General features: G+C 44.6%; 1 protein-coding gene across 1 annotated transcript; it reads left to right on the top strand.

The window, feature by feature from the left end:
- The first annotated feature begins 1,830 nt into the window (after nt 1-1,830).
- LOC142568012 (uncharacterized) lies at nt 1,831-26,551 on the top strand. Its single transcript, XM_075678105.1, has 3 exons — nt 1,831-2,173; nt 15,326-15,406; nt 25,018-26,551. The coding sequence occupies exons 1-3, from the start codon at nt 2,097-2,099 to the stop codon at nt 26,201-26,203; spliced, it is 1,344 nt and encodes a 447-aa protein (XP_075534220.1). The 5' UTR covers nt 1,831-2,096; the 3' UTR covers nt 26,204-26,551.
- Nucleotides 26,552-27,325: the final 774 nt, after the last annotated feature.

Below are 27,325 nucleotides of genomic sequence, written 5' to 3'. Positions count from 1 at the left end.
TTTGATGTGGTGACCAGATGGAGGATGCGTATTCAATTTTCGGACGTACGAGCCTCTTGAATGCTAGTAGTTTGACGTGTTGCGGTGAAGCCAACGTGAATTCCCAAGTGAACGGTTACATAGCCGTCGCCGTAGCACAATGCGGATGTTGTGGGTTCGGCTCCCACCGGTGACACGTTATCTATTCGTCCACTTTAATTTCCCCATTTCTTTATTATTTTCTGTATTTCAATTTCGACTATAGCTAATTTACCCGATGCTTTCCTTGATTTTATTGTCTGTTGGCTTTATATGGCCATGATTAACAAAATCGGGCCCCTCGTTTCCTCTTCGTCTACCGCTCTTTTCTTATCTCTCAACCTCTCGCCTATCATTTTTTGTCCGCTAAATCGTTCCACGGCTCTTAGCTTCTTCTAAAGCTTCTTTGCTGGCCTCCATGTTTATCTTTTATATGAAAGAACTGGTAAAAATTCATAATTGTACACTTTTTTTTTTCTGTAGGACAGGTAAGCTACCAGTTATGGCTTGGTAGTACCTGCCATAAGCGCTCTGACATAGAGCTATACATGCCTTTAATCATGAACGATTAAACCCACATGAAATATTTGAAGTTGCTGCGTAAAGCAATACCGCGTGCTATCAAATAAAATGTAAGCCGCCTTAACATTCGCGTTCCCCCCCTCAAAAAAAGAGAAAAAAAATGAAGAGAACAGCCTTAACGCACTTGGCTTATGAAGTTAAAGCGATCAAATTTTCTTGTAAAAGATGTCGTCTTATTATTTAATCGAGCTGGCTTCTTGAGATCAGCCAACCAAAAATGCAGCACGCTTTCTCATTAACTTTTATTCACACATACCCAATGTTGGCCGACGTGTGCACCCATGTGATAGGGCTGGATTAGTGATCAACATATATTTTTTTGCAGAGTTTTTTAACGTTGCAAGTCCGGCGACTCATGGGACTAAAATGCTCAGTAGCTTTAATGTGCTAGATATGTGTCCCCATGTCGGAAGACATTCTCGAAATTATAAAACCGGATCTTTCCTTACAACAACAGGACTTAAAACTTTTACGTGGCTCAACAATTTGGGATATCGATCTAGTTTTACACCTGAACTCTACTTCGTAGAATTGAGACTGCCGAGTTAAACACTTAATTGCAGGCTGAATTTGACGCAAATGACGGATATGGGATGCCACCAGCGTCATTTATTTTAGGTCACTATAGTTAGATTTTTACGCATTTATCAAGAGAACTCTAATTGTGCTAAGCTCACTAACTCGTATATCAAAGGTAAAAGAAAAAAAATAAACCTTAGGGGGAAATGATGCTGCTGGCAGAAACAATACCTTAGAGCATAAAAAATAAACTGCAGAAGTACGTTACGGCACATATGGACCCCTGCCAAAGTTATTCCCTACTCATTCGCACGTGAACAGCATAGAATGCCTGAAGAAATAGAATTCTCGTAGGTTATTCATGAACAAGCATCTCTGATGACCATTTAATAATATGCTGTGAACGTCAGCAAAGCATACCGATATCTGACACATCCTCCTTTTGGAAGTTTTGATGGACGGATGTTTAGGTTTCTGGCTGTGGTTCGATGCATATACGTGGGTTCATACTTTCTGCGTTCTTCTACCACCTACGTACACGCGCGAAAGGTGCCAAAAAGAAAGTGAGAGATGGGGGGGGGGGGGGGTGCGGAGAACGCCGTCGTCGGCAGGCACTCCCCCGCGTTATCCGAAACGCAAGCAATACGGCGAGGCAGCGCCGCGAAAACAGACGCACGAAATTTACGCGCGCTCCTGACTCACGCGATACAGGCGTATCAGTTTCGACGCGAGCCGACCGAACGAGCGCGAGCCTCTCAACGCACGGCTGCCGACGTGACGCGCATGGCTCTGCGAGGCAGTGTGGTTTGAAAACTGGAGACGGCGCCGGTATCAGTCGTTGCAGCGTAGGACGGATGTGGCGTCAAACCTCCTTCCCCGCTCTACCATTTTTTTTGCTGCTTTCTCGCGAGCACAGGAAGGGACGTGTGGTGCAGGAAGCGACCTCCGACTGAAACATCGAGTGGAGAAAAGGAGCCATGGAGGCAGGTGCTTCTGTTGCTATACCGCCAGCCATGGACAAACGGCAATGCGTGCTGCCCAGCAGCGACGAAGAGTGAGTGCTAACGAGATGATATACGATGCTTTGTGGTTGAATAGACGGAGAGAAGCATCCCTTCCTTCATTGCTGCTGAGCCTTCGTACTGAATGTCACCGCGCCGAGCCTCGCAGCCCGCGATGTTAGTCCGAGGGAGCTCGCGCGTTTTTCTTTAGTGGTCCGATGACATCAGACAATGGCTGAATAGAAGGAGTGCCAGGCTTTGCTGAATCAGACTGCCTTTCTTGCTTTTGCTCTTGTTCTGGCTGCTGAAAGCAGAGACTTGCCTCATTTTTTTAAGAACTCGGCGTTGCACTTGTTTGTAGAAACATCGGCCGTATCTATTGCGGTGTGGCGATGCTGGAAATGAGGATGAAGCGCGCAATCCGTGTTGGTTGCCCTCTCGAAATTTTCAGCATCAAAGCCTCCAATGCTCTTTTAAACGAGCCAGAACAATTACGACCTGTCTCTGCTTCTAAAACATTGGTGTTTTCCCGCGGTTCTTCGGCTCGAGTTTGCATGTGCTTTCTTTTTTTTTTTTTTGACAGATGACCGAACCGTGTGTCCCATTTTGCATGTTGTCTCGTCCCGAAAATTCGCGAGCAAACAACTTGCACGAGATGGTTGTTTGGTCGCGATTACGGGCCGTTGCAGCCGCTAATGTAGAGTATCGGAACAAGACAATTCACATAAGTATATCAGCAGCTTCGACATTCTCCACGTATCTTCTATTTCCAAAGGTCCTCGGCCTCATTCTATGTTGATATTAAAGTCTAGTCATGTAAAAATCTTCTTGCATATTTCGGTTTTCTCGGTAATCTGTAGTTATCAATAATGAAGAAAAGGCAGCCCAAACTTATCTTGTGGAGTCATTGCACTCGACCAAGTCGCGATTGTAGCCAGGCTACCGACTACAGCTGTGCTTTTTTGCAAAGCATGCTTATCATGCAGATACGAGCCCGCAAAGATTAGAAATCGCTACTATTTCGGGTATCGTGACCACCTCATGGAGCTCTTGAAGGCTACCAGACGACGATAAAGGGTCCAGCAGGGCACCCACAACGGGGCCACAGTGCGCCTCATATTGTGCGAGGTCATCATATTTTATGGTTCCTGCGCACTGCATTGAGATTAGCTCTACTGTGGCGCTCATGTTACGATAGTCTACCTAAAAGAATTTCTTAGCTATTTTCTCGTAACCAAAAAAAAGAACATCACGTGTCACGTTGCGTCATAGCCTGAAACAAAGGATGTTTGACATCCGCCACAATGGTCGAGAGCAAATCCGGAAATACACCCATATGCATTTTATGTGCCCGCCATAGTGAATGAGGAGATGCAGCCTCTGTCAGCTCAATTGGCACAGCACATCACGGGGAGGTTGCGAGTTGACTTCGCACGCCAGGTCATGTTGCTATCCCTTTGTTTTGTTTCCCGTAGAACCTTTATAACGAATGTGAGGAAAGCTCACCATCTTCATCAGTTTTACAGAATACTACTGCCCGATTCTGCTGCCACTTAGTCTTTATCAGCAGTCACCGTTCGCTTTCAGGAGCCGATAATTAAAAAAACGAGTCATTTGTTCTACATCTCTGTATGTACCAACTCATTTTTTTGAAAATTTTTTTTGTAAGGTGAGTTTTGGCCAAGAGCGCACATTCAAGAGCTCAAGCTGATTATAAAACTGAAGTATCTCGCATGAATAATAAATCGCAGTGGTAAATAATTTAGAAGGATAACTAACTTACGTTTGAATGATTCCTTTAGGGCACGTTTTGCATTTGAAAAGCCCGCTACTAATGAAGTTACATCTGCGTAATGTATGATTGTAAAGGTGCCAATATGAGTGCCTGCATTTAAAAATTTATTTTGTACTTGTCTACCTCTGCTGATGTTATTTTTTGCTAATGTACTTGTCATGCAAATGGTTAATTTTCCATTGGTGCACAATTTCACAACTTCTAAGGTGTGCTGTGTTACCCCATTATTACACCATTGCTCGTGCTATACGAAGCCATCGACAGCACAGGGTGATTGACCCTTATTTTATTGCAAATGTAAAATAATTTAAAAATAAGCATTAACCCTGAGAAACACTTCATATTCCCATAGAAAAAAAAGGAAAATAAAAGAGGCGATGACACGACTTGCCGCCGGTAGGATTCGAACCCCCAACCTCTCCACGATGCGTGCGATGCACTACCAATTGCGCTGTGATGGCTGTATACCAGTACAGTTTTCCAGCTATTTACTACCACTTTTTCGGATATTACCAAGTCGAACTTTACGTAGACAAGGTAACTCATGGGCATTGATAATTTAAAAATAAGCATTAACCCTGAGGCGACAGACACCAGCGCTAACGACCAGTGATAGTGCAGACAATAAATAGGTGCATAAACATTATGCACATTACGTTTGAAATTGGGTGGTGACAAAAGCGCGTTCTACTTATACTTATGGTACTCATTCGTCAATACAAAGATTCGAGCTTTTGGGTAATAATCAATAAAATCGTTACCAAGCGTATTTAGACATGGTGCTACAGGAGTAAAGAATGGGATGATTTTTTCTATCGTATTTTCTTTTAGTGGAAGCTTGTCATGAACTCTTCAAGAGTGTGCTGAACTGGGCTGGTTGGCGTATTCTCAGAAAATAATCTTACAGCGCTTCGAATAGGACGAAGTAAAGGCGACACACACAGCGCTAATAACCAGTGTTTATTGCAATTAAACAGCAATGTACAGGAACGAGGGCCTGCGCAGGGAACAAATGACGAAATGATCTCAAGCAACAATTGTCGGCAGGCGGTCACGCATTCGATAGCTTTTTATTTCCCTGCTGTGCAGAAACATTGAAGGCCCGTGAACACAAGAAACACCCGGTCGGATTTACTGAAATTTTTCCTGCATAATTTGAAAGAGGTTTACGATGAACTCAACTAAGAATGTATCATTCGAAGCGTCATTTCTTCAGTACTTTAGAAGCAAAGATTCGAAACTATTACAAAATTATATGGAAGCTTGGCAAAAAAAACAGGAAAAAGATAATTGGTATAAAGTGTATCACGTCTGACAATGGCACGATAACAAATGATGAATAGAAAGCCACTGCTTTCAACGATTATTTCCGCTAATTCAGCGATGAACATTATCCCTTTTGCCGTCTTGCGCCTCAGTTCTTCAGGAAATGCCCGATATCACTTTATCAATTCATGGTATTTTTCAAATCCTTACCAGCCTAGACACAAACAAAGCGACAGGTGCTGACGGCATACCCAGGGGGGAGGAAAGAGAAAAGTAGAAGGCAGGGAGGTTAACCGGAATAACGTCCGGTTGGCTACCCTACACCCGGGGAATGGGAAAGGGGAAAACAAAGATAACAGGGAGAGGGAGGAGGGAAGGAAAGAAGGAAATCGCGGCAAGTTCGCTGACGCGTGTGGTTTTACAGAAATTGCAATGATGGTCACAGATGGTCGCACAAACCCGTCGTCCTTAAGAAACACAAAAGCGCCTTCACCACTTTATCGGCCGACGGGCGATGGGGGCGGTGTTCCAGCAGCACCTGCACAGAAAGCGGCCGATTGTCCAGTTTTTGGAAAGCTTTGGCAAGTTCTTGTCTCTATAGGGCATATCTTGGACAAAGTCACAGCAGGTGGTCGATGTTTTCTTCGGTGCCACAGACCTCCCATGCTGCACTGGCAGTCACTCCAATTAATGTAGAGTATGCCTTTGTGAAGGCAACTCCTAACCAATCGCGTGCTGAAAGAATGTGTTCGTTCTCTTAGCAATCTTCTTCATACAATTTATATGACGTCATTATCTGAAGGAATCATGCCGGAGGAATGGAAGTTTGCTCATGTGGGTTCCTGTCCATAAGAAAGACCAAAAAATAATTTAGAACAATATCGCCCAATTTCTCTCGTATGCGGCGCTTCGAAAATTATGGAACACATCGTATACAGCAACCTAATAAGCTATGACCAAGAGACACAACTCAAGGCCGTCAAGCAGGTCTCGGCAGCTCTAGAGAGGCAGCGAGCGCGCGAAACCGAGGAGAAGGGGGGCAGCAACCCCAGGTAGGGGGTGGCGGCCCTCTCGGACCCGCGGCAGTAGCGAGGAAACAAGACCTCGAGGAGCACAACGCACGAGACTGACGTAGGGGCCGCGTCGCGGTAAAAGCTTGTCCTCCCTGCGTGGAGGGAGCCTAACCGACTCTGCAGGCATTTTAATAAAGTTGTTCTCTCTCTTTCTCTGTAAGGCACTTGAATTCGCAAAACATTTTTTACACAGAACAGCATGGCTTTCGCGCCAGATTTTCTTCTGACACACAGATAACGGAATTTTCCTTTGACATAACAACTGCATTAGATCAAGGTACTAGCGTTGACTGTTTGTTTTTAGATTTCAAAAAAAGCATTCGATCGGGTACGACATGATTGTATAATACACAAGCTTCAGCATTTAAAAATTCCCGCTGACCTAATGAACTGTTTAATTAACTACTTCGTAAATCACTGACAGATAACAGTGGTAAATGGTGTTGCTCATCAGCTGTTTCAGTCACGTCCAGAGTACCGCAGGGGTCTGTTCTGGGCCCGTTATTATTTCTTGTTTTTATTAACAATATAGCTAAGAACATCCAGTTGAACCTATGATTATACGCAGATGACTGCGTTGTTTACAGCTTGATAAACAATCCAAGTGACAGCAAAATCCTTCAAGAGGACCTTAATAAAATTTCGAACTGGTGTGCCACTTGGTGCATGACACTAAATGAATCAAAATGAAACTACGTGTGCTTTTCTAGAAAAAAAAAACTGACGTTTCCCATTCTTACGGGCTAAATAATATTCCAACATTTCGAGCGTAACAGGGGCCAAGTACCTCGGCGTTCACTTCTCAAGCGATCTTACTTGGCAGGATCACATTGCAGAGATTGCCGCGAAAGGGAATAACACACTAATGTTCTTGGCTCGAAATTTTCATCCCTGTCCTCTGGCAACCAAAAAGTTATTATACACGACATACCTAAAACCCATTCCAGAATACGCTCGTACGATGTGGGACCCTTATCTGGACAACCTTAAATACATCTTAGAGCGCGTACAAAACCGAGCGGCACGCTTTATCACTGGGAGCTATCGCAGATCTAGCAGCGTCACAGAAATGAAAATACGCCTTGCACTTACGAGGTCAGCCGAACGCCGGCGCTGCTTGAGTCTCAAATTTTTTTCATATTTTTTACAACAATACAGGCATTAATAAATCAAATACATGCCTAACCCGCATTACATATCCCATCGCCGTGAACACACATCAGAAGTAAGGCCAATGAAGTCAAGAACAAACTTGTTATTCTTTTTTCCGCAAAACCATCAATGAATGGAATACTCTGCCTGAGGACACCGTTTCTAAAACATCAAATTCAGCCTTTTTCAATGAAATGCTTGACATGTGATCAGTACGAGTGTTTCGATGTTATTTTCACTTTATTTTTCGCGTTTGCTTGCCTACTATATGTATTTATGAGTGTATATGTGTTCATATATTCATGTATTCCCATGTATGTGTATATATGTACACATAGTCCTTCTCTTTCTTTTCCCTTTTTGTTTTGAGATATTTATGCTGCCTGCACTGCATTATTCGTAACCGTGTTTTTTGTTATGTAACCTTAATTACAACTGTTTAACATAAATATTATTCCCCCCACTGTAATGCTCTCTGAGCGAATGTGGGACTATATAATAAATAAATAAATAAATGCAAAAAATATCTTCAGTGCTACACGTGAACTTGAACTCTGGCTCCACAAAGTGGGAGGCAGAGTTCTTGCCTCTCAGGTACTCCACTTCTTTTTTCATAATATTGATTAAAATTAGAAAAGTATTGTGAGTACAGCAACTATGTACAGTATTATTGCGAGCATAAGAAGGTCACATCTCATTCCAAGAAAGCCAGGACTGCTTAGATAACCACTTAATGCACGTCCCCCCTCTAAAATCTATAAACAGGTAAAGCTAAACACATAATCAACAGTTAGAAACCATTCATCTCATCCACAACTGTCTTTCAGGTGCGTAATCATCTGACTGAAAGTAGTTTTTTGGAAACTAGTTTTCTGCATTTCGGTTTTGCATTCGGCTTTACCGCAAGCTAAGCCGCCCTATGAGTAAAAACATGCGAGATGGTACGTCCTAACAGGGAATGTATTCTGGGACGATCACTTTCGGCGATATTAACCCCTCGGACATCAAGGGCACGATTGGCTGGTTGAGCATAACGTCAGGTGCAGGCGATAGTATCGCCAAAAGCGATCGTCCCAGAATACGTCTCTGGGATGCAGCCCAATATCTGCGATAACTTAAATAAAACCCTTTCTGTAAGCTTCTATGGAGATCGTCACGGAATAAAATGTCACCTTTGCGGCTATTAAAACAGTCTTCAATGGTAATCGAACGGCACAGCAGCGAACGATATTACGCCTCGATCTATCGGTCGTGCCGCTAGCTGATACGGTTGGCTGACATTGCCCTCGGAACTTACGTGTCAACTCGCACTGAGCAAAAATAATTAACCTAAGCATGCAGTGAAAAGAGTATGCGGGATAGAAAAGACGTGAAAGAAATAGCCGCCGGCGGAAACCACCGCTAGAATGTTGTGTTGTGCCTTCAAAATATGACACATACACAATGGGGCGCAATGAATGAAGTTTCTTCTTCTACTACGTTTCTTCTCTATATGATATTGCTCTCCATGCATTAGGGACTATTTACATCGGTTGATACAGCACAAAACAGACCAAGACATGCAGTAATACGACAAGTTGGGCGAGTTTGTTTCCCATCATAGTGAAAGCATAAACAGCGGTGAAAGGGAACAGAGACACTATAGAAGACAATAGCCGCTCTGACAAAGAACTTAAGCTTATTAAGGAAATCTTGTGATGTAAATATTTGTCAGAATAATACCCTTTAGATAAAAAAAGCTACGACACCCTTAATCTAACAGGGTCATTCAGTGCTAAATTTAACTGAACATTATGGAACACAGCATCACAGTCAATGCCAGACAGATATTGCATCCATTTGTCAGAGAGCGTGACAGATAGTTGACTGAAGCGCTCATTATTGTGCACAATGTGATAGGCTTCTATCAGGATCCTCAATAGCAATCGTAGCCTCCTGCCTATACTTGTGCTAAGAACGTCGGTTTCATGTAAAAGGTCTTCCCAACCACATATGTTACAATAAGCAGTTAAATCAGACTGCGCGTTAGTAATAATGTTATTCTGTGTTCTCTAGGTGAGCTGATGATTTACACATCGTCCGTTCTGGCAATTATAAACTTTTCCACACGCTAGGGGCATTCCATATATTGCAGCTGTGCGACACTGCAGAAAGGTATGATTATTTCGGACAAGTTGCGATTGTTCCTTGCACGTTTCTTCTTGTCAACTTCCAAACAAACATTCTTTAGTTTTACAGGAACTGTAAGCGCTACAGTGACACCATCATCATTGGCAACATTTGTTAATTCAAGCAACATGCGATGAACATAAGGTAGAACAACTACTTTCTTTGTCTTATCCCTCACACTTGTTGTACTCACCTAGGTGCATGATTCTGCTTCATCGAGCCCATTAAAATTATCTGGGCAGCATGATTCTTCTAGCCTCCTAACTTGTGCATAAAAGCATTCTTGCGCAGTATGCCAACGGGATTTTTAAGTATTTAGTGCAGGCTAGACAACACAATGGCATTTGTTACTATTTAATGGCCCGAATCTTTCGTAAAAGTTTAGACGTCCTTGGCCGGAAAGTCCAACAAAGATGAACACGAGTCAACCTCAAGCTAATATAAAGAGATTGTAGCTGGTGATCTTTCGCTATTCTAAACGTGAAGGAAACTCCTCAACCAGAATCATTGCTTATCTTTATTATGTGATTTGCTTTAGCAGGTGCCGATGCTTCGGCGAGAAATATATAACCATCGACATGCCTGGCAATTTCCGCAAACATTCAATGAAAATATTCGTTTAGCTGTCGATCAACATAACTAAAACTTTCGCTTAGGATGGGCACCACACCACGTACGAACCAATAGAAATTTCACAAATTTGAGCACACGTGCCGGTATGGAATCCTACCAGCGGAGATCGAAGGTAAAGAGCCAGCACGTCCATGACCCTTTCGGCTTATATTCCAGTTTTTTTTTCAATGAAAGCTCTTCATTATCGTCCTGTACGATGCAATTTTTGACGCAAAGCAATAGCTTATGTTTAGGTAGGGAATAGTACATGTTTATAGAAGAGCCATGAATTGGGCTAGCTGGTGTGCATTAATTGTCCTTGCGCTATGTAGTGGAAGACACTAACAAACGAAACGAACACTGGTTGTAAAGCGGACATGAAGTGACACGGGGGAGCGCAAACTCCTAACAGGCTTATTGTCAGGACAAAACACATCTTTAAGAGAGCACAACGACGCATTGCGACTGTGTGAACAAGGGTTTAACAGCTGTGTCTCACCAGTACTCACGTACGGGGCAGAAGCCTGATGGCTTACGAAAAGGGTTCTACTTAAATGCAGGACGACGCAACGAGCTATGGAAAGAAGAATGATAGGTGTAACGTAAAGGCATAAGAAAAGAGCAGATTGGGTGAGGGAACAAACGCGAGTTAATGACAACTTAGTTGAAATAAAGAAAAAGAAATGGGGGGCATGGGCAGGGCATGTAATGAGGAGGGAAGATAACCGATGGTCATTAAGGGTTACGTACTGGATTCCCAGGGAAGGGAAGCGTAGCAGGGGACGGCAGAAAGTTAGGTGGGCGGATGAGATTAAGAAGTTTGCAGGGACAACATGGCCACAATTAGTACATGACCGGGGTAGTTGGAGAAGTATGGGAGAGGCCTTTGCCCTACAGTGGGTGTAACCAGGCTGATGATGATGATGACGACGACGACGACGATGATGATGATGATGATGACGATGATGACGATGATGATGATGATTATGATTATGATTATGAACAAGGGTTACAAAATATCCCCGCAGATCTCATTCTCACATTTCTACTCCCTATCGTTCAATTAGTGTGTTCTGTGTGTGTATGGGTCCCTTGCACAAGTAATTTCAGAATTAGACACTAGTATAGAAAATGTAATAAAACATGAAGTAACGGGTGGCGTTACTAAGTTTGCCACTCGTTACTATTTACTAGCTGTTTACTATCTTCCATATTTCAGATTGACTAGGTGCAGCCTTTACTAAACAGTTACTAGGTTGCACAGATCAGTTGGTAAATGGTGCTACCCAGACCCACCAATGGCCATTATTGCCTGTACAGGTTCTTTTAATACGATGATTGGACAAACCATAGTCCAAATTACTAGGTTGGAATTATAGCTATACGCTCAGTTGTGCCCCTAATATGTGTAGATTGTGCAGAATACAAATATGGGTATGTAAACTTGCTTATGTTTTTAAATAGATGATTTTCCACTAGTGCATCTTCTGCTTCTATAGGCTGTTATTATATATATTAATCCGGTCGTTCTAAGAAACCTGTCGCGTAGCATCCCGATCATCGGATTGTGTTATGCGTTGTTTTTTATGTTGTTGTTGTTTGTTCCTTTACGTACAGTGCAGTTTACTACTTGAAACTTAAACTCCGCCACACATGGCGCCTTGTGCCATTATTTGATTGGCGTTAAACGTACCTAAACTGCATTACAAAGCTTCTGTCAAGTTTTTTTTCGCGAACGTGTTTGTAATGTACTTACAGAAAAGAAGCAACCTAATTATTAATTTGGACTGCAAGTGTCACTTGTAAAAAAACATGCCCCACTAGCTTCATTGGGTAGCGGATACCACTAGATTGCAGCGATTACGATGTATCATTCGCAAACTTGGTACCTTTGCTCGACCAATCAGATAGCTCATTTCGGTAGTAAATGCTTCTACAAGAGCCGTTACTGCCTATGGTTACTAGGATCTTCGCGTACTTTTTGATAAACCGTGACTACCTTTTTCGAAATGTGGTTGTCTTTTAAAACTACAGTAATGCATGTTATCTACAAATATATTCCACTTAGAATAATTCATTAATCTTCTAACGCCCCTTGGTACAATAACCATCTGAAAAGATTATCCAACAAAAAACTCAGACTTTTTCGATCCGCCAAAAGGTCATTAAACGCTGATCGATGGTTAGCATATACATCCGCTGCGAAAGCGTATGCAAGCGCTTTAAACACGTCCAAATTTAACTTCTTTAACTCAACCCTACCATGTCTGATAAAAACTAACCCAAAACGCTTTTGGAACGTTATGAAATGTACCAAAGATAGCGTTATAAGTCTCGTAAACGATTCAGACGATCAAGTTCCGAATCATCTTCGCGCTTCTGTACTAAACAACACGTTTGCCCAATCATTCTGCACAGAAAATTTAAGTGACTATCCCCCTTTTACATCCGTTAACTTTACGGTGATGGCTCCCATTACCCAGACCCAGCAGGTATCCCAGCCAGAATTTTCAAGAGAAAGCGGTCATCATCATGTGGTATTGACGCTATTAATTCCATGTTTCTCCAAAACACTGCAGAATACAGCTCCATCATCATACTTACCTTTACTTTTACTAGATCACTTAACGACAGTGCCCTACCCATTGATTGGAAAACCGGTAAGGTGCCCCCGCTTTTTAAATCGGGAAACCCACATCACCCTTTGAATTACAGACCCATCTCATTAACTTCGGTACCCTGCAAATTTTTGAGCACATCATTTTCACTCCCCTTGTAAACTTTCTTGAATCAAACAATTTTTTAGCCCTTATCAGCAGGGTTTCAGAAAATATTTTTCTTGTGAAACAGAACTAATAACATTCACTAATGACTTGCTTGCGTTCTTGGACTCGGGTTTTGCGACGGACTGTATTTTTTTTAGATTTTTCTAAAGCCTTTGATAAAGTTAATCACCAGTTACTTATCTATAAGCTAAGCCTTCTAAATATTGACCCTTTAATATTCAAATGGATTTGCAGCTTTCTTTGTAATCGTACCCAATATGTAACCTTAAATGACAATGACTCACCAGAGGTGCCAGTAGAATCGGGCGTACTTCAAGGCTCTGTGTTGGTACCTTTACTCTTCCTCATTTATATTAACGACCTGCCTAATCAAATCACTAGCTCTATTTGTTTGTTTGCCGACGATTGTGTAATTTACCGAAAAGTAACTAATGATTCTGATATGGTTACATTACAATCAGACCTTGATAACGTTACAACCTGGTGCTCCCGCTGGCACATGAATCTTAACATTTCAAAACGTAAATTCACGAGAATCTCACGCAGCTAAGTATCTTTTTATAACTACCATCTTAACAACATCCCACTTGAATAAGTATCGTGTTATAAATACCTCGGAGTGCACATTACAAATAATCTCTCTTGGAAACGACACATCGAACACATTACATCAAAAGCTAACCACATGCTGGGCTATATTAAACGAAATTTTTCACTCGCACCTTTTTCCCTGAAAAAAAAACAGTTATATGTCACCTACATTCGGCCTAATCTAGAGTATGCATCCTCAATATGGGACCCTCATCAATTAACATTAATTAACAGCTTAGAAGCTGTGCAGAATCGGTCCGTTCGTTTTATTCTTAACAATTACCAGCGCACAGCAAGCGTAACTAGCATCAGACTTGCCCTCAACATATATCTCCTTTCCAAACGCAAAAAAAATCGCTCGCCTTTGTCTGTTCCATAAAATATACCACTTAATTCCTACACTCAAGCCACGCTTTATCGAGCCAGCCTCTTGTACTTCTGCACACTTCGACCATCGTCATAAGGTGAACATTCCATTCCACAAAACGTCTACCTATGGTAATTCATTTCTTCCAAAATCATGCCAGGAATGGAATCACCTACCGGATCCGCTACTCTATATAACTAACACAGATAAATTCCGTAAGGCACTTACTAATATTATCTAGTATGCCTTGATGTGAATGTATAACGAAGCAATTCTGTTTTCTCCTGATCAGTATTGTTTATAAGTTTTCTTTTTTATTATCTACCTAATATACAAACAGTGTATTTTGTATTATGCTTTATTTTCTATCATACTGTGCTTATTGTCTCACGCTAACTTGTTCTATATACCATGTATTCATATTTAATCTGTATTACCGAAGTTTTCCGTTTTTCTTTGTATAATTATTTTTTGTTACCGTAATATGCTTTTTTTTTGTGTCGCTCTCGCGTTATTCTTACATTGTACCATGCATTGTCATCTGATTGGTATTCGTGTTTTCCTTTCTCCTTTCTTGAATACTTATCTGTATTTATTAGCCCCTCCCCTCGGTAATGCTTCATTGTAAGCCCTGAGGGTACTATAAATAAATAAATAAAAATAAATAAATTAATTACAGACACGAGTTTTAAGTGCATTTAGTAGCCTCGACCCTCGTAAGCAAACCTAAATAGGATGTGAACCCACACAGCCCTCCTTCATTTTCCTGCCATGTCTCTGTCCTTCGCATTTATGTCGCTAGTTCTCTCTTTTTTTTCCCTATCTTTTTTTATGTCAGCCGCTTGGACAGTATAACATATCCTTTAGGCGAGTTCGCCATTATTACGTGGTTCTATGTGCCCAAGCTTTCAGAGCAACTGAATTGCCCAAACCCTCCACGACATATCTTTCTTGCACCTGCGCTTTTTTTACTCGTGTTACATGCATTTGCAACATGTTTCGCATCTCCTGTTGACGCGAGGCCAGCAGTGTGCAGGGTGCACTCATGCACTGGTCTGCATGAGTTAATCCTTCATGCGGCGGGAGTCGTTCGAGCGGCTGCAAACTCTCCTGTATTTTGTTTACCTTAACGTGAAAAATACTCCCGTTTCATCGACGTCCGCGTGTCTGCATGGTTCTGTCCGACTCAGAGCGTCTAATTTGTGTCTGCGTGACAGAAGGAAACGAGCGAATGTGGAGGGTGATTCGCGTGGCTTCATCAGTTCTGGCGTCCACTTACTTATCTTCGATAGAGTCGGCATCAAGTGAGCAGCTAGCGGTGTGATACCGCGTGCCGATGACTGCGTTTCATTGGCCTGCGGGGCTGTGAAGGATCGTATTTATATGTGCCGCAGGGATCTCGAGGCGGAGGTGAAGCCAGTCATCGTCGGAGTCACCCAGCGTCAGCCGCCGAATAGCCGCCGACTACTTAGGCCGTAAGTGCAATGTGAAAGCTCCACGGCGCCATGTGGCACTATTGTACAAGATGGCGTATGTATGTATGTATGTATGTATGTATGTATGTATGTATGTATGTATGTATGTATGTATGTATGTATGTATGTATGTATGTTTGTATGTATGTATGTATGTATGTATGTATGTATGTATGTATGTATGTATGTATGTATGTATGTATGTATGTAGGAGCTGCGCCACCCACGACATATGCGTCGTGGCTGGCGCCGCTCGTACATACATACATATACGGGATGTCCCAGTTAATTTTAGCCACTCTTAAAATAGGCAGTTACCACGTAACTGGACAGAACACAGGTAATGTTGTTTGCCGTCATTTGGAGATACTCATCCAATTTTCTTATTCCGCCTAATTAGATAATTAGTCTTAATTAACTTCTCAAATCTAATGATTAGATGAAAAGTGCCAATGAGAAAATTGTAGAGCGACATGAAAAACTGCCGATATATCTTATTTTCCTCAATAAGTGCTACACAAAATGTTTTTCCATGTGTGAAACAAGCCCGCGAATACACGCAAAGTGCCTCGAGCGGCCAGTCACGCGGCAATTTGCGTGCATTTGCGCCCGGCAACGCCGCAGCTCGCCGTGCTCGGTCCGCAGCCGCTCGCTCTGCCATCTAGTGAATCGCCCCCCAGGTAGAGTCAAAGAACGTGTACAGCCTCGAAGATACCCATCACTGTCGCCTCCTGTTGCAACGATGGCCCTATGGAAGGGTAACGCGGTGGTATGTGGGCGCGTTCGACTACGGAGCGGTAGTAACGGCGTACGGGCAGAAGATGGGATCCTCCCCGTGGCCACTTTCTTTCTTTAAGTTAGACGAAAATGGCACAAGTTGTTTTCCTGCGACGGCTTTTGGGTGACGGCGGGCTAATGCCAAGTAATGCTCTCGCACTAAAAGAAAAGAAATTACGCAGACCCCATGCTATGTTGGAATTGACTTTATGCGAAGATATATATTGTTGGGGGGTTACGGGCAGAAGGTTACCAGGTTGACCAACGTGCTTGTGTAAATCGTGTGGGCCTGGTATCTCACAGGAGTAACGAACGCTGCGGTCCTAAGCGCAACGCGCGTAAGAAAATACAGCATTGCCCTTAGTTAGCGAAAACCGTTTGTTGTCTCCGGCCACACCCAACACTGCACGAACTACCAGTTCCGGACAGGCGTGGAAATTAAAGGGGCTTCCGCACCATTGGCACACAGTACAGAAAGGGGCGCCGCTAGAACGTTCATGCGAGTGGACGGCTCCCCATGACACGCCGCTAGGAAAAAGTCCACGCGACTTTCATTCTTGCTCTCATGATAACCAATGGGCCCACTCGCGAGAGTTTGGGCAATCTGCGTCGGGTTCGGTCTCCGATAAGTGCGGCTCGGCGTAGTAGGACCATTAGGCATCGATCTTCGGCTTAGCTTCTGGAAAAAGATCAACACAGGGTACGCCCTCGCCATACAAGCAAAAAGGAATTTAGGCGAGCTTAATTCCGAGGCCCAAAGGGGCCGGTGGACGAGAGGAGAACGTGAACGCACCCAGTGCTGTGCCGCAGGGCTCTACCTCGAGCTGGCTTTCCACCGCCGGAACGCGAGCGCCACCACCGCAAAAGCAAAAAAAAAAAAGAAACGGTTCGTGGCAAAGGCCACCAACGACAACTGTCCCGAGTAGAAAGAGAGAGGCGTAGGGACGACAAAACAGGTGAATTCCCGCGTAAATTCGCCGGGACACAACTCAATCCCCACAAAACTGAGTATTTGCCTGTGTGACGCGAATACAGTGAACTGTGGAATTAACGCGGGCGCTTGTGAGCATGAGATGGCATCAGAAACGGCGTTGGTAACTACGAGTGCACAATTTCTACGAACGGTCGAATTGATGTGAACGAGCGGCATAGTGGCGCGAGATGGGTAAGAAATGCCCAGATTAAGTGCTCACACTAACCATAGCACGTGGCGTTACATGTAGCACGCAAAAGGGTGACTTTATTGGCGCTATAGTTTGGCACAAACTGAAGCCCGTGTCCCGTATAACCATTCGGACGATTGGCGTGGTGCAGCTGCTTGCCTTGGCCGAGCTGTTATGACGCTACCATAGTGGAATCGAAGCGACGTTGTCCTACCTGGACACTATGCGCTCCGGGAAAGACCGCGCCTCTACGCTTGATTAAGCAGCCTAGTAACGACGAGAATGGCCGTGAAAGTACGGCACGAGGTTCGGGAGGAACATGAAGGCGGCGCGTTGCTGTCGGGCGCAAGGAAATGAACGCGCGTGGGAAGCATGCTTTTCAATCGGTGGTTGAACCGATGTAGAAAACGAACAATATGAAATACTTAACGAAGGTAAAAACTTCACTTGGAATGATACTGCATATACTGAAAATCAAATAATGCGGAAATATGACCACTGGCATAACGACCCGTCTAAGAAAATTAGTATACCTTTTGTACAAACTGAAGAGCAGTTAGATTACAGAGTATCTACAGATGGGATCAAAGAAAGAAAAAGAAACTGGTGCACCTAGACAAAGAAAATAAAATTCAAAGCCAAAGAAAATACAAACTACCAGGAGACAGTTCCAATTACGATGTAGAAGTGTTAGCCATTTCAAAAGCAATCAAACACACCAGATCATCACAAAAACTGTTAAGATATCAACTATTCACAGATAGCCTATCAGCACCTCAAGATTTAAGAAATCCAAATAGTTGAAATCCACTGATATGCGAAATTAAAAACATAGTAGACCAAACAAAGGAACCTAATATAAGATTAACGTACATGAAAGGCCACAGTGGTATATTAGGAAACACATTAGCTGATGAACTAGCAAAAGAAGCCACAAAAGAAGGAAAACAAACATTCATCCCAATTACAAAAGCATTTATATCCCAACAATTACAAGCAAATCTATATATAGAATGGAATAAAATATGGAACAAAAAAGGTACAAATAGCTACACAAACAAATGGATAAAGAACGTCAACCACATCCCTGCACACATTCCTACAAACTATTATACCTCTCAGGCACTGACTGGACATGGGAGGTTTCCCTTTTATTTTTTGAAAACTTAACATAACATCAGATTCAATATGTCAATGCGGGAAAACCATTGAAGATTTCGACCACTATCTGGAAGACTGCCAAATTGTAACTAAGCAACGAAACGAATTTACTAAAACATTAGGAGATCAACTACAGAATAGAAAACCAGAAATTATTAAGATTAAAGAAACAATGGCAATTATAGAAGAAATAGTAAAGCAAAGTAACGAGAACGCTATACAGTTCTAAAACAATACAAAGTTAACTAAAATAGTGAAATAAATAAAACATCTTCAAACATATTAAGCACGGTTATGAGGAAGAAATAGTGCAGAAAAGCTATTATTGGTGATGATTCCTCAACCACTATTTCTCATCAAGCCAATAACATCACAACAAAAGAACGAAACAACAGATACACAAACAATAACACAAGGGCTAGAACCATCAAAGCAAAGAGCGGATTTCCAGCCTCACAAAAGCAAGCAATGGACGAAACCGCTACTACAAGACTAACAACGGACCCAACAAGACAAATGGGAGCTAAAAAGAAACGAAGCTTTCAGCAAGAAAAGCAAAATATCTAAGAAGAACATAAGATCCCCTCAAGACGGAGGAAAAAAAAAATTCATTTATTCATTTTATTTACTTTTGTTCAATAAACGCCCGCTGTGTTGAGCCCGTCCCCTTGGCGGTGGATGGTGATAGTAGCTTTCTTTCTCTATTTCACTCTCTCTCATCCACACCATTTCTATAACTTTAACTTTTTTCCTTTATCTACCCCCTCCCCCTCTTCCCTTTCCTCTATACTCCCTCTTATTCCTTACCCTAATCTCAACAATCTGCCAATCCAATCCTCTGATTGCCTATTTCTAACCTGCGATACTTTAGTGGTGTAGGTGGGGCACACCTAACCCCTCTCACATTCTGTTCTGCTGCCGAGATGGCGGGATGTTCTCGCGCGTGCCATCTGGCTCCAGTACAAACGGCGCGCGAGAATCAAGAGGCTATAGTCGGACTATGAAGTTGGAATGACGATGCAACGACCATCACGAATCCGAGCGTGCTTATACAGTCATCGGCCCAAGTTAATAAACAACTTGGTCCCCTGGGTCGGAATGAGTTCTTGTCATGGTAATGTTACGAATTTATCTCGTTCCTGTCATGCATGCCACTACATTCGTGGAAATCACGTCATGGCTTGACGTACCGACCATGGCATACTTCATACTAATCATTTTATGACATATGTGCCATGACATGTCATTAATGTCACACATGCTTGTCCGGAATATATGTAGTTAAAGAAATGCATGGCATGTCATTCATGCCGTGTCATGATTGTCAGTCTTGTCAATTCCATTCTCTAATAAGTTATATATCAGGATATCCATAACATGAGTGACATATGGAAGAAACGACCACGACGGCAACACGACGTAGGACGCTAGATAGATAGATAGATAGATAGATAGATAGACAGACAGACAGACAGACAGACAGACAGACAGACAGACAGACAGACAGACAGACAGACAGACAGACAGACAGACAGACAGACAGACAGACGGACGGACGGACGGACGGACGGACGGACGGACAGACAGACAGACAGACAGACAGACAGACAGACAGACAGACAGACAGACGGACAGACGGACAGACGGACAGACAGACGGACAGACGGACAGACAGACAGACAGACAGATGGATGGATGGATGGATGGATGGATTGAACACACCTGCAGTTCCCGAAGACTGCTTCGCGTTAAAAGAAGCACACACATCCACTCGCCCAGCAACTCGTAAAGGGCCGCCAATGAGCACCATGAAATTAACAACATGGAAGGGGAAGTTTTATGGCTCAATCAATAACCGAATTATTAGCCAGATCTGTCCTGTTGGCTGCGCCGTAGAAATAGCTAACATTTGGTTACTGACGGTGCCATAATGTTCCACTTTCGACGTTGTTCATTTTATGGTGCTGATTGGCTGCCCTTCTCCAACTTTTTGCGCGAGTGCATGTGTGTGTGTGTGTGTGTGTGTGTGTGTGTGTGTGTGTGTGTGTGTGTGTGTGTGTGTGTTTTATATCGCCATTTGATGTCGTGTAATATATTAAACCTGTTGTAGCATGCCAAATCTCTTGCTCGGCTAACCTCCTCAAACATCAATAAACATTTCTCTCACCAACGCGCACATATTTTAACTAATGGTAGATATTACGGTTTTCATGTGAAGCATTTGGAATACGCAAATTATGTTCATGGTGGTTACACTATGCGGTGTGAAGAACGTATGATGGCAGTGCTTGCTCAAGAGACTACTGCCCTACGCCATAGATATGGCCTGACGTAACGCCAACAATCTGAGCAGTTCACTCCAAGGACGGGAAAGCTAAATTTCATTTCTTTTTTGTTCACTACGTAGAGGCGTCGATTATTCGTCGCGTTGCGATGGAGTCTGGTACAGTGATGCCCAGAAGGGGCTCAATTATAAACAGAGACATTAAAACATTTGTAAATAAAAAAACAGTTCATTAACCTTCTTCCAAGAACATAAAAATATTAAGTCTGCGAAGAAATTAAATTATTTAGTAGCCTACAGCTAGAGCGATGATATTTTTCTCAGTTTCCTTGGAGATTCGTATCCTTGGATAATATAGACTTCGATTATTTGCCGTTTTTTTTGCAATGCCATAGCTACTTTGTTACTTTTACGACTGCACACTTTAGCAGCAGTTCCAGACTTTGAAGACAGTTTCCTTTTTTTTTTTTTGCTGAGGGACGGTGTGTCGGCGGAATTACCTTACACCAATAAGTGACACCAATTATTGACGTTATTTTTCTATCAAATATGCTAATTGACATCTAGGCAGTACCTTTGTGGCCTATATTACTTGGGGTTTCCTTTCGAAGTTATATAGGAAAATATTGCCTCATGGTAACTCTGCTGTTTCAGGAGAAGCCTGCTTAGCAGCTCGAGAAATCCACCCTCTAACGACAAGTTTACTACGACGCTGCTGCCACAAATGATACAGGCAGTAGTCGTCCATAGTGGGCTGCAAGGCATACTTGTAAGCAACTAGTACTCTCTTTCTACAATTATTCTTCCTCGCTCCTCCAAAGTGTTAACCCACTTGGCCAGTATTCGCTGGAAGAATAAACAATATGGAGAGCCTCAGTATTCTGCTCAAGGTTCTCTTTGACTAAAGTAATGCAGAAAAATTACCGCCGAAGCACTCCGTACACACGGTAAACCAGTGAAGCTGGAACTTGCAGCCCCGGTGCTTATCACCGGTTCAATTCTATCGGTTCATTAAACGACGGCTTGATAAGCTATCGGATTCTCGGGACGCAGTTGCTGCTTGCGCTCGGCTGCACGAGCCTGTTCTCGTGCCCGGGCTGCAGCACCGGCAAGACGTAGACGAGCTCGTGGCCGGTTCTGCTCGCGGCGTTGCTGATCGAAAGCTGCCTGCTCCTCAGAAGTACGTATGACGCGTGGCCTACCCCCTTACGAGCCGTAGGGAAACTGCTGCGTGCGCGCTCGGCTGCGACGGAGAGCGACGACGTTACTACTGGCGAAGCCAATCGCGCGCCTTTCTTTCTTTCTCTTTTTGCGCATGCGCCGGAGGTTACGACGGAGTAATGCTGTTGAATCGGTTGGTCTTGGCGGTCGAATGTACTCGTGGATCCGCAACTACTTACATATGAGGTCCTTTTTTGTGCAGACTGATGATGGTCTGACGTCTGAACACTACACACACCGCGGTGTTCCCCAAGGTAGGGGAACACCGCCACACTATTCAATCATGTTCTGGTTCGTCTCGTGGAACGCGTACCACGTGTTGTCCAGATATCAATCTACGCCGATGACATATGCGTGTGGACATCAGGTGTAAAACGTCCTCAGATGCGCGCGAGGCTTCAAGTAGCCGCGACTTCAATATTGACGTATCTTAGCGAACAAGGTCTGCAGATTTCACCTGAGAAATGTGCGCTGGTCGTATTTAAACAGAAGCCAATGACTTCCTACGCCATATTTATCGATGGGAAAGATCCATCTTACACCAGGACGCAAATATTCCTATGGGATGATCCTTGATGGAGATCTCAGCTGGAGTTCCCAGGTGACCTACATGAAGAAATGCTTAAAGGCCATTTCAAACCATTTCAAATTACTTGGAGGGGAAAACGTGGAGTGCATCAGTACACTCGTCGAGAGGTTTGTGTCTCGTTTCCGGTTTGCCGGTGTGACATGTAACTATCGCTGATTTGCAACTAGAGCTACATGTCAAGTAAAGTTAAAGAAGGTCTTCAAGTCTCGCTTAAACAAAAAGTTGCTGGTAAAAAAAAAAAAAACAAATGATCCACTTTTTGCCCCTCGGTCACAAGTACGCTACCGAGATTAGAAAACCTATTCATTTAAGGGAGGTCATGTTCGGTGAAGCGATTCATAAGAAGAAAGAAATGTCATTCACTCACTCTCCTGTACAAAACGATAAAGCCCTACGCTGAGAACACTATTTGTTGACAGGCATGCTGTGGTCTCAATAGCGTAAAGGGCTCCTCCACAGGTCTGGCCAATTTGAGCTGACAAGCGCAGTACATCTTGTCTGATAAAGTGCAAGATCGTGTCTGGTAATTGTCAAGGCTCATTCACACCTGCAACTGACAGCGGTCGCGTGACCAAGGTCGTCGCAAAGCGACCAGTCGCAAATGGTCGCGTTTCTCAAAAAGCGACTATTTTCGGCCAGTCGCTCGCTGCTCAAATTTTTAGTCGCGCAACCGTGGTCGCAAAACTGCTAAATTAATCGGCGGCGCGCCGAAAGTCACGTTAGCGCGTGTTCTCATCCGGCGTCATATTTCGTCGCACCAAATACAATGATCGCGCCACCATGGCAGACTACTGGAATGTAATTGGCGTCTTGCCTCGTGATGCTGGTCGCAGCAGTTCCAACAACGTGTCGAATGTACGCGGCAGCATTCGCAGGAAGCTAAACAGCAGCCAAATAATGCGCATAAATTATCTGCCAATTCTCACACCAACGCGAACTAGAAAAAACAACTTACTCTCGATAATACTCCTCGCCTTGTGCGCGGATTTCGGGCACGAGGCGGCTAGCGTGGCCGCCCACTTATCGCTAACGGAGGCACGGGCGCACACACTAATACTTAATGAGGTGTTCGGCACTATACCCTCGGACAACTTTCTGCGGCCATGAAGGGAAAGCGAAGGGCGCGTGGCTGCTGTACATGTGTTACCGTGCCATGTAGTCCGGCAGTGTTTGACAGTGCTTTTTGTTGATTGGAACAGACGCTGAATCGTCACAGCCTCCACGTGCGAAGTTTCCGCCTTCGCCCAGACGCGGAAGGGGAAAGCCGCTGCTGGACAGCGCTGCATATCCGGAACGTTCAGTCCTTAAAATTTCGTTTAAGGACAATCACGTGCCTTTCTCGCTGCCTACGCTCCTACCAACGCCAACGTTGTGATCGCGAGTTTTCACGGTCATACAGTGAACTCTCTTCATGTATTTCCTTGTGTGCACGACACCACGCTTTTTTGGTTAGTAAGCGAATTGAAATTTATACTACATGCCATTAAAATTACAAGCCTCACTTTGTGTGATGCTGTCAGGCAGCCCTGTGCTGTCGCTGTCAATGCTTCGCCCTTCGGGTGAAACTGCGGCTTCTTTCTTGCTTTTCTATTTCGATATATTTTATTGCATTGCAGTAAATTAAAATATTATTGAAAAGGCGGTACAAATATTTTCACAACGCTACGAAATTTGAATTAAATCTACCAGATGTGATCGTGGAAGTCGACTGCTACAACCACACCCCCTTCAGTCTGTCAATGGTAGTGCCACGACGCGGCTTGCAGTGAAACATCATCCAACTTTCCGCGTAAAACTGTCCGCAGTGACATGACTTGGAATAGTGGCACTTCCTATATTAAGAAAAGAGGAGGTTAATGGACAATAGTAATTTAACGTTTGTATGAAATGGTCCCGCTGTGGTTGCTTAGTGGCTTTGGGGTTGCCATGCTCACAACGAGGTCACAGGAACAAATCTCGGTTATTGTGGCCGCATTTCAATGGGGGTGAAATGAAAAAGACACCCGTTTACCTAGAAGTGCACGTTAAAGAATCACAGGTGGTCAAAATTGCTATGGAGTCCCCCCTACTACGCGCCTAACAATCAGATCATTGTTTTCGCACGTAAAACTGCGTAATTTAGCTTTCTTAAAATTTGGCATTGCTTCATGCCACACGGCAACGAAAAAACCGCAGAGAGTGATATGGCATCTTTCTCTTCCTTTTTTTTTTTTTTTTTTTTTTGTTGTGTGGGGCTGTCAGCATGATTGGTAGCGACGAAAATGAAAATTCCCAGAGACTGCTTGCCTAAAGCCGCATGTTGTTCGTTCTGTGTCTTTCAATATCACTGTCAAGTATTTTACATCTCGGTTCGCTACTAAACAAAGGCAATCGCTTTCTTTGTCACCATAATTATGCACGCATAACATTTACGCAGGTGCAGCATGGAAGGAAGCGACATCGAGGCCGCACTGAGCCGCCGTTTACACGAGGCAGTGCGGGCGGACGATGCGAGCGGCGTAGCGGCAGCGCTGTCGTCGGGCATTCTGACGGCCGACGACCCAAGCAAAGATGGCGGAGGCTGTACCGCCATCCTCGAGGCCACGCGCCTAGACCGAGCCGCCGTGGCCTCGGTGCTCTTCGAATTCGGCTGCGACCCGTGCCTAGGCGACAACCGCGGCTGGACGGCGCTGCACGAGGTGTTTCGGAGCCCTGCGGTGGCCGCAGTCCTCTTCAAGCACGTGCCGCCGGCGTCGTGGAAGCGCGTAGCCGACTCCGTCTACGGCCTAACCCCGCTTCACGCCTGCGTCAAGGCAGCGGTGTCCTCGAGCGTAGCACCGACTGCGCCGCAGCTGGAGGTGATCCGCGAAGTGGCCTCGCGGTGCAAGGGGGACGCCGTAAGCCTGGACGGCGACACGTGCTTGCACTTGGCTTCTTCCGGTCGCCACGACCGGCCCGAAGTGGTCCGGCTACTGCTCGAGGCAGCGCATATCCGGAACGTTCAGAACGCGCGCGGGGAGACCGCCTTGCACTTAGCCATCGTCAATGGCCACTACGAAACTGCCTCACTGCTCATCCAGACCGTCGTAGAACAAGATGGAGCGACGGCGGAGCAAGACAGAGTGACGGACGATTCACCCACAGCCGCGCCTGCAGAATCGCCCAAGCTCGGTGAGGAAGCCAGCTCAACAGAGGTAACCAGGGACACGCAGACGCAGACGGCGGACTTGCTCGACCCGTCCCTGTGCGACCGCTTCGGGCAAACGGTGCTGCACTACTGCGCGTCTCGCAACGCGGCGAATCTACTTGAATTGTTGCTGAGGAACTACGGCGTCCGCGATGTCCAAGACCTCCGAGGCGACACGGCACTGCACGTGGCTGCGCGCCGCGGCCACGACAAGTGCGTAGCGCTGTTGCTGGGCTCAGGGGCCGACGCGAGCCTGCGCAACGACGAAGGCATGACGCCCTTGGACATGGCCGTCGCGGCGGGATTCGCGGACGCAGCCCGGCTTCTATACGAGAGCGCAACGGAGCCCCTGCTTCGAAACGCGGACGCGCTCCGCCGGCACGACTCCGTACGCCGCTGCACGGTCATTGGCAACATGTTCCTGAGAGACGGTTAAGCTGACTCTGAGCAGTGAATCAGCAACTCTTTTCAGCCTGCCAGAGAGATTACGAGAGGCGCTAGAGAAAAAATTAAGTGTACTGAACTTGCTTATTCTCAAGTTGCGGATAACTCCAACTCTTAGAGCGTGTTTATCGCGTGAACCGTTCCTTGCTAATGCAGCACGCTAGTCTTAGGAGGCTTTCATCTCACTAGCGTCCCCTCTGTTTCAGTTTCAAGAGCATTGTCAGTGACATTTACTATGGGTGCGTTTCTTCCCTATATTTGGCGTGGAGATGATGTGCCTGAATCGCAAATTAACGTGTGCACCGTGCCAGCTTTATTTAAATAAAGGACTTTTTCTAAGGCGTCGTTTTGTTTCTTCAACTTTTTGCTCATACTGTGGGCTAAAAGAAACGAAAACTACCGCCAACGGTGCCCAAGCGCAGCTTGGCTGAGGGAGGCAGCGCTGCAATGACGGTAGAAAGGGGCACCCTCCAGAAATCTAGAGTTACTCTGCGTGCTCCCACGGGAGCCATACACAGTCACTCTACAGGCGGCAAGTGTCCCGTTTGTTTGTGATCTTATTGCCACTAGAGTGCATGCAGCAATTGCATCTGTTAACAGAACGATTGATGCGCCTAACCCACGCGGGTATCGTTCGGTTGTGCAGAAAGGTCAGGAAGTGTAACGATAGTAGAAACACGACGAGGAGAGTGAGACAAGGCCTCTTTTGTGCCATGTTGGAATGGTCATGACGTTCACCTCAAGTCGCTTGATCATTTTTTGTGACTGATATAACCATCGTCATCATCGTCATCGTCAGCCTGGTTACGCCCACTGCAGGGCAAAGGCCTCTCCCATACTTCTCCAACTACCCCGGTCATGTACTAATTGTGGCCATGTTGTCCCTGCAAACTTCTTAATCTCATCCGCCCACCTAACTTTCTGCCGTCCCGTGTTACGCTTACCTTCCCTTGGAATCCAGTCCGTAACCCTTAATGACCATCGGTTATTTTCCCTCCTCATTACATGACCTGCCCATGCCCATTTGTTTTTATACAACTAAGATGTCATTAACTCTCATTTGTTCCCTGACCCAATCTGCTCTTTCCTTATCCCTCAACGTTACCCCCATCAT

The sequence above is a fragment of the Dermacentor variabilis genome, unplaced genomic scaffold (assembly GCF_050947875.1).
Source record: "Dermacentor variabilis isolate Ectoservices unplaced genomic scaffold, ASM5094787v1 scaffold_15, whole genome shotgun sequence".
NCBI lineage: Eukaryota > Metazoa > Arthropoda > Arachnida > Ixodida > Ixodidae > Dermacentor > Dermacentor variabilis.
Note: the sequence above shows the minus strand (reverse complement) of the source record. Positions and strands in the feature narration are given on the sequence as shown.

Excerpts from the sequence above, each read along its gene's own strand:
- LOC142568012 (XM_075678105.1), top strand. The coding sequence starts at position 2,097 with ATGGAGGCAGGTGCTTCTGTTGCTATACCGCCAGCCATGGACAAACGG. Across the intron at positions 2,174-15,325 it reads CTGCCCAGCAGCGACGAAGA|GGATCTCGAGGCGGAGGTGA; the intron begins GTGAGTGCTAAC and ends TATGTGCCGCAG. Across the intron at positions 15,407-25,017 it reads AGCCGCCGACTACTTAGGCC|GTGCAGCATGGAAGGAAGCG; the intron begins GTAAGTGCAATG and ends ACATTTACGCAG.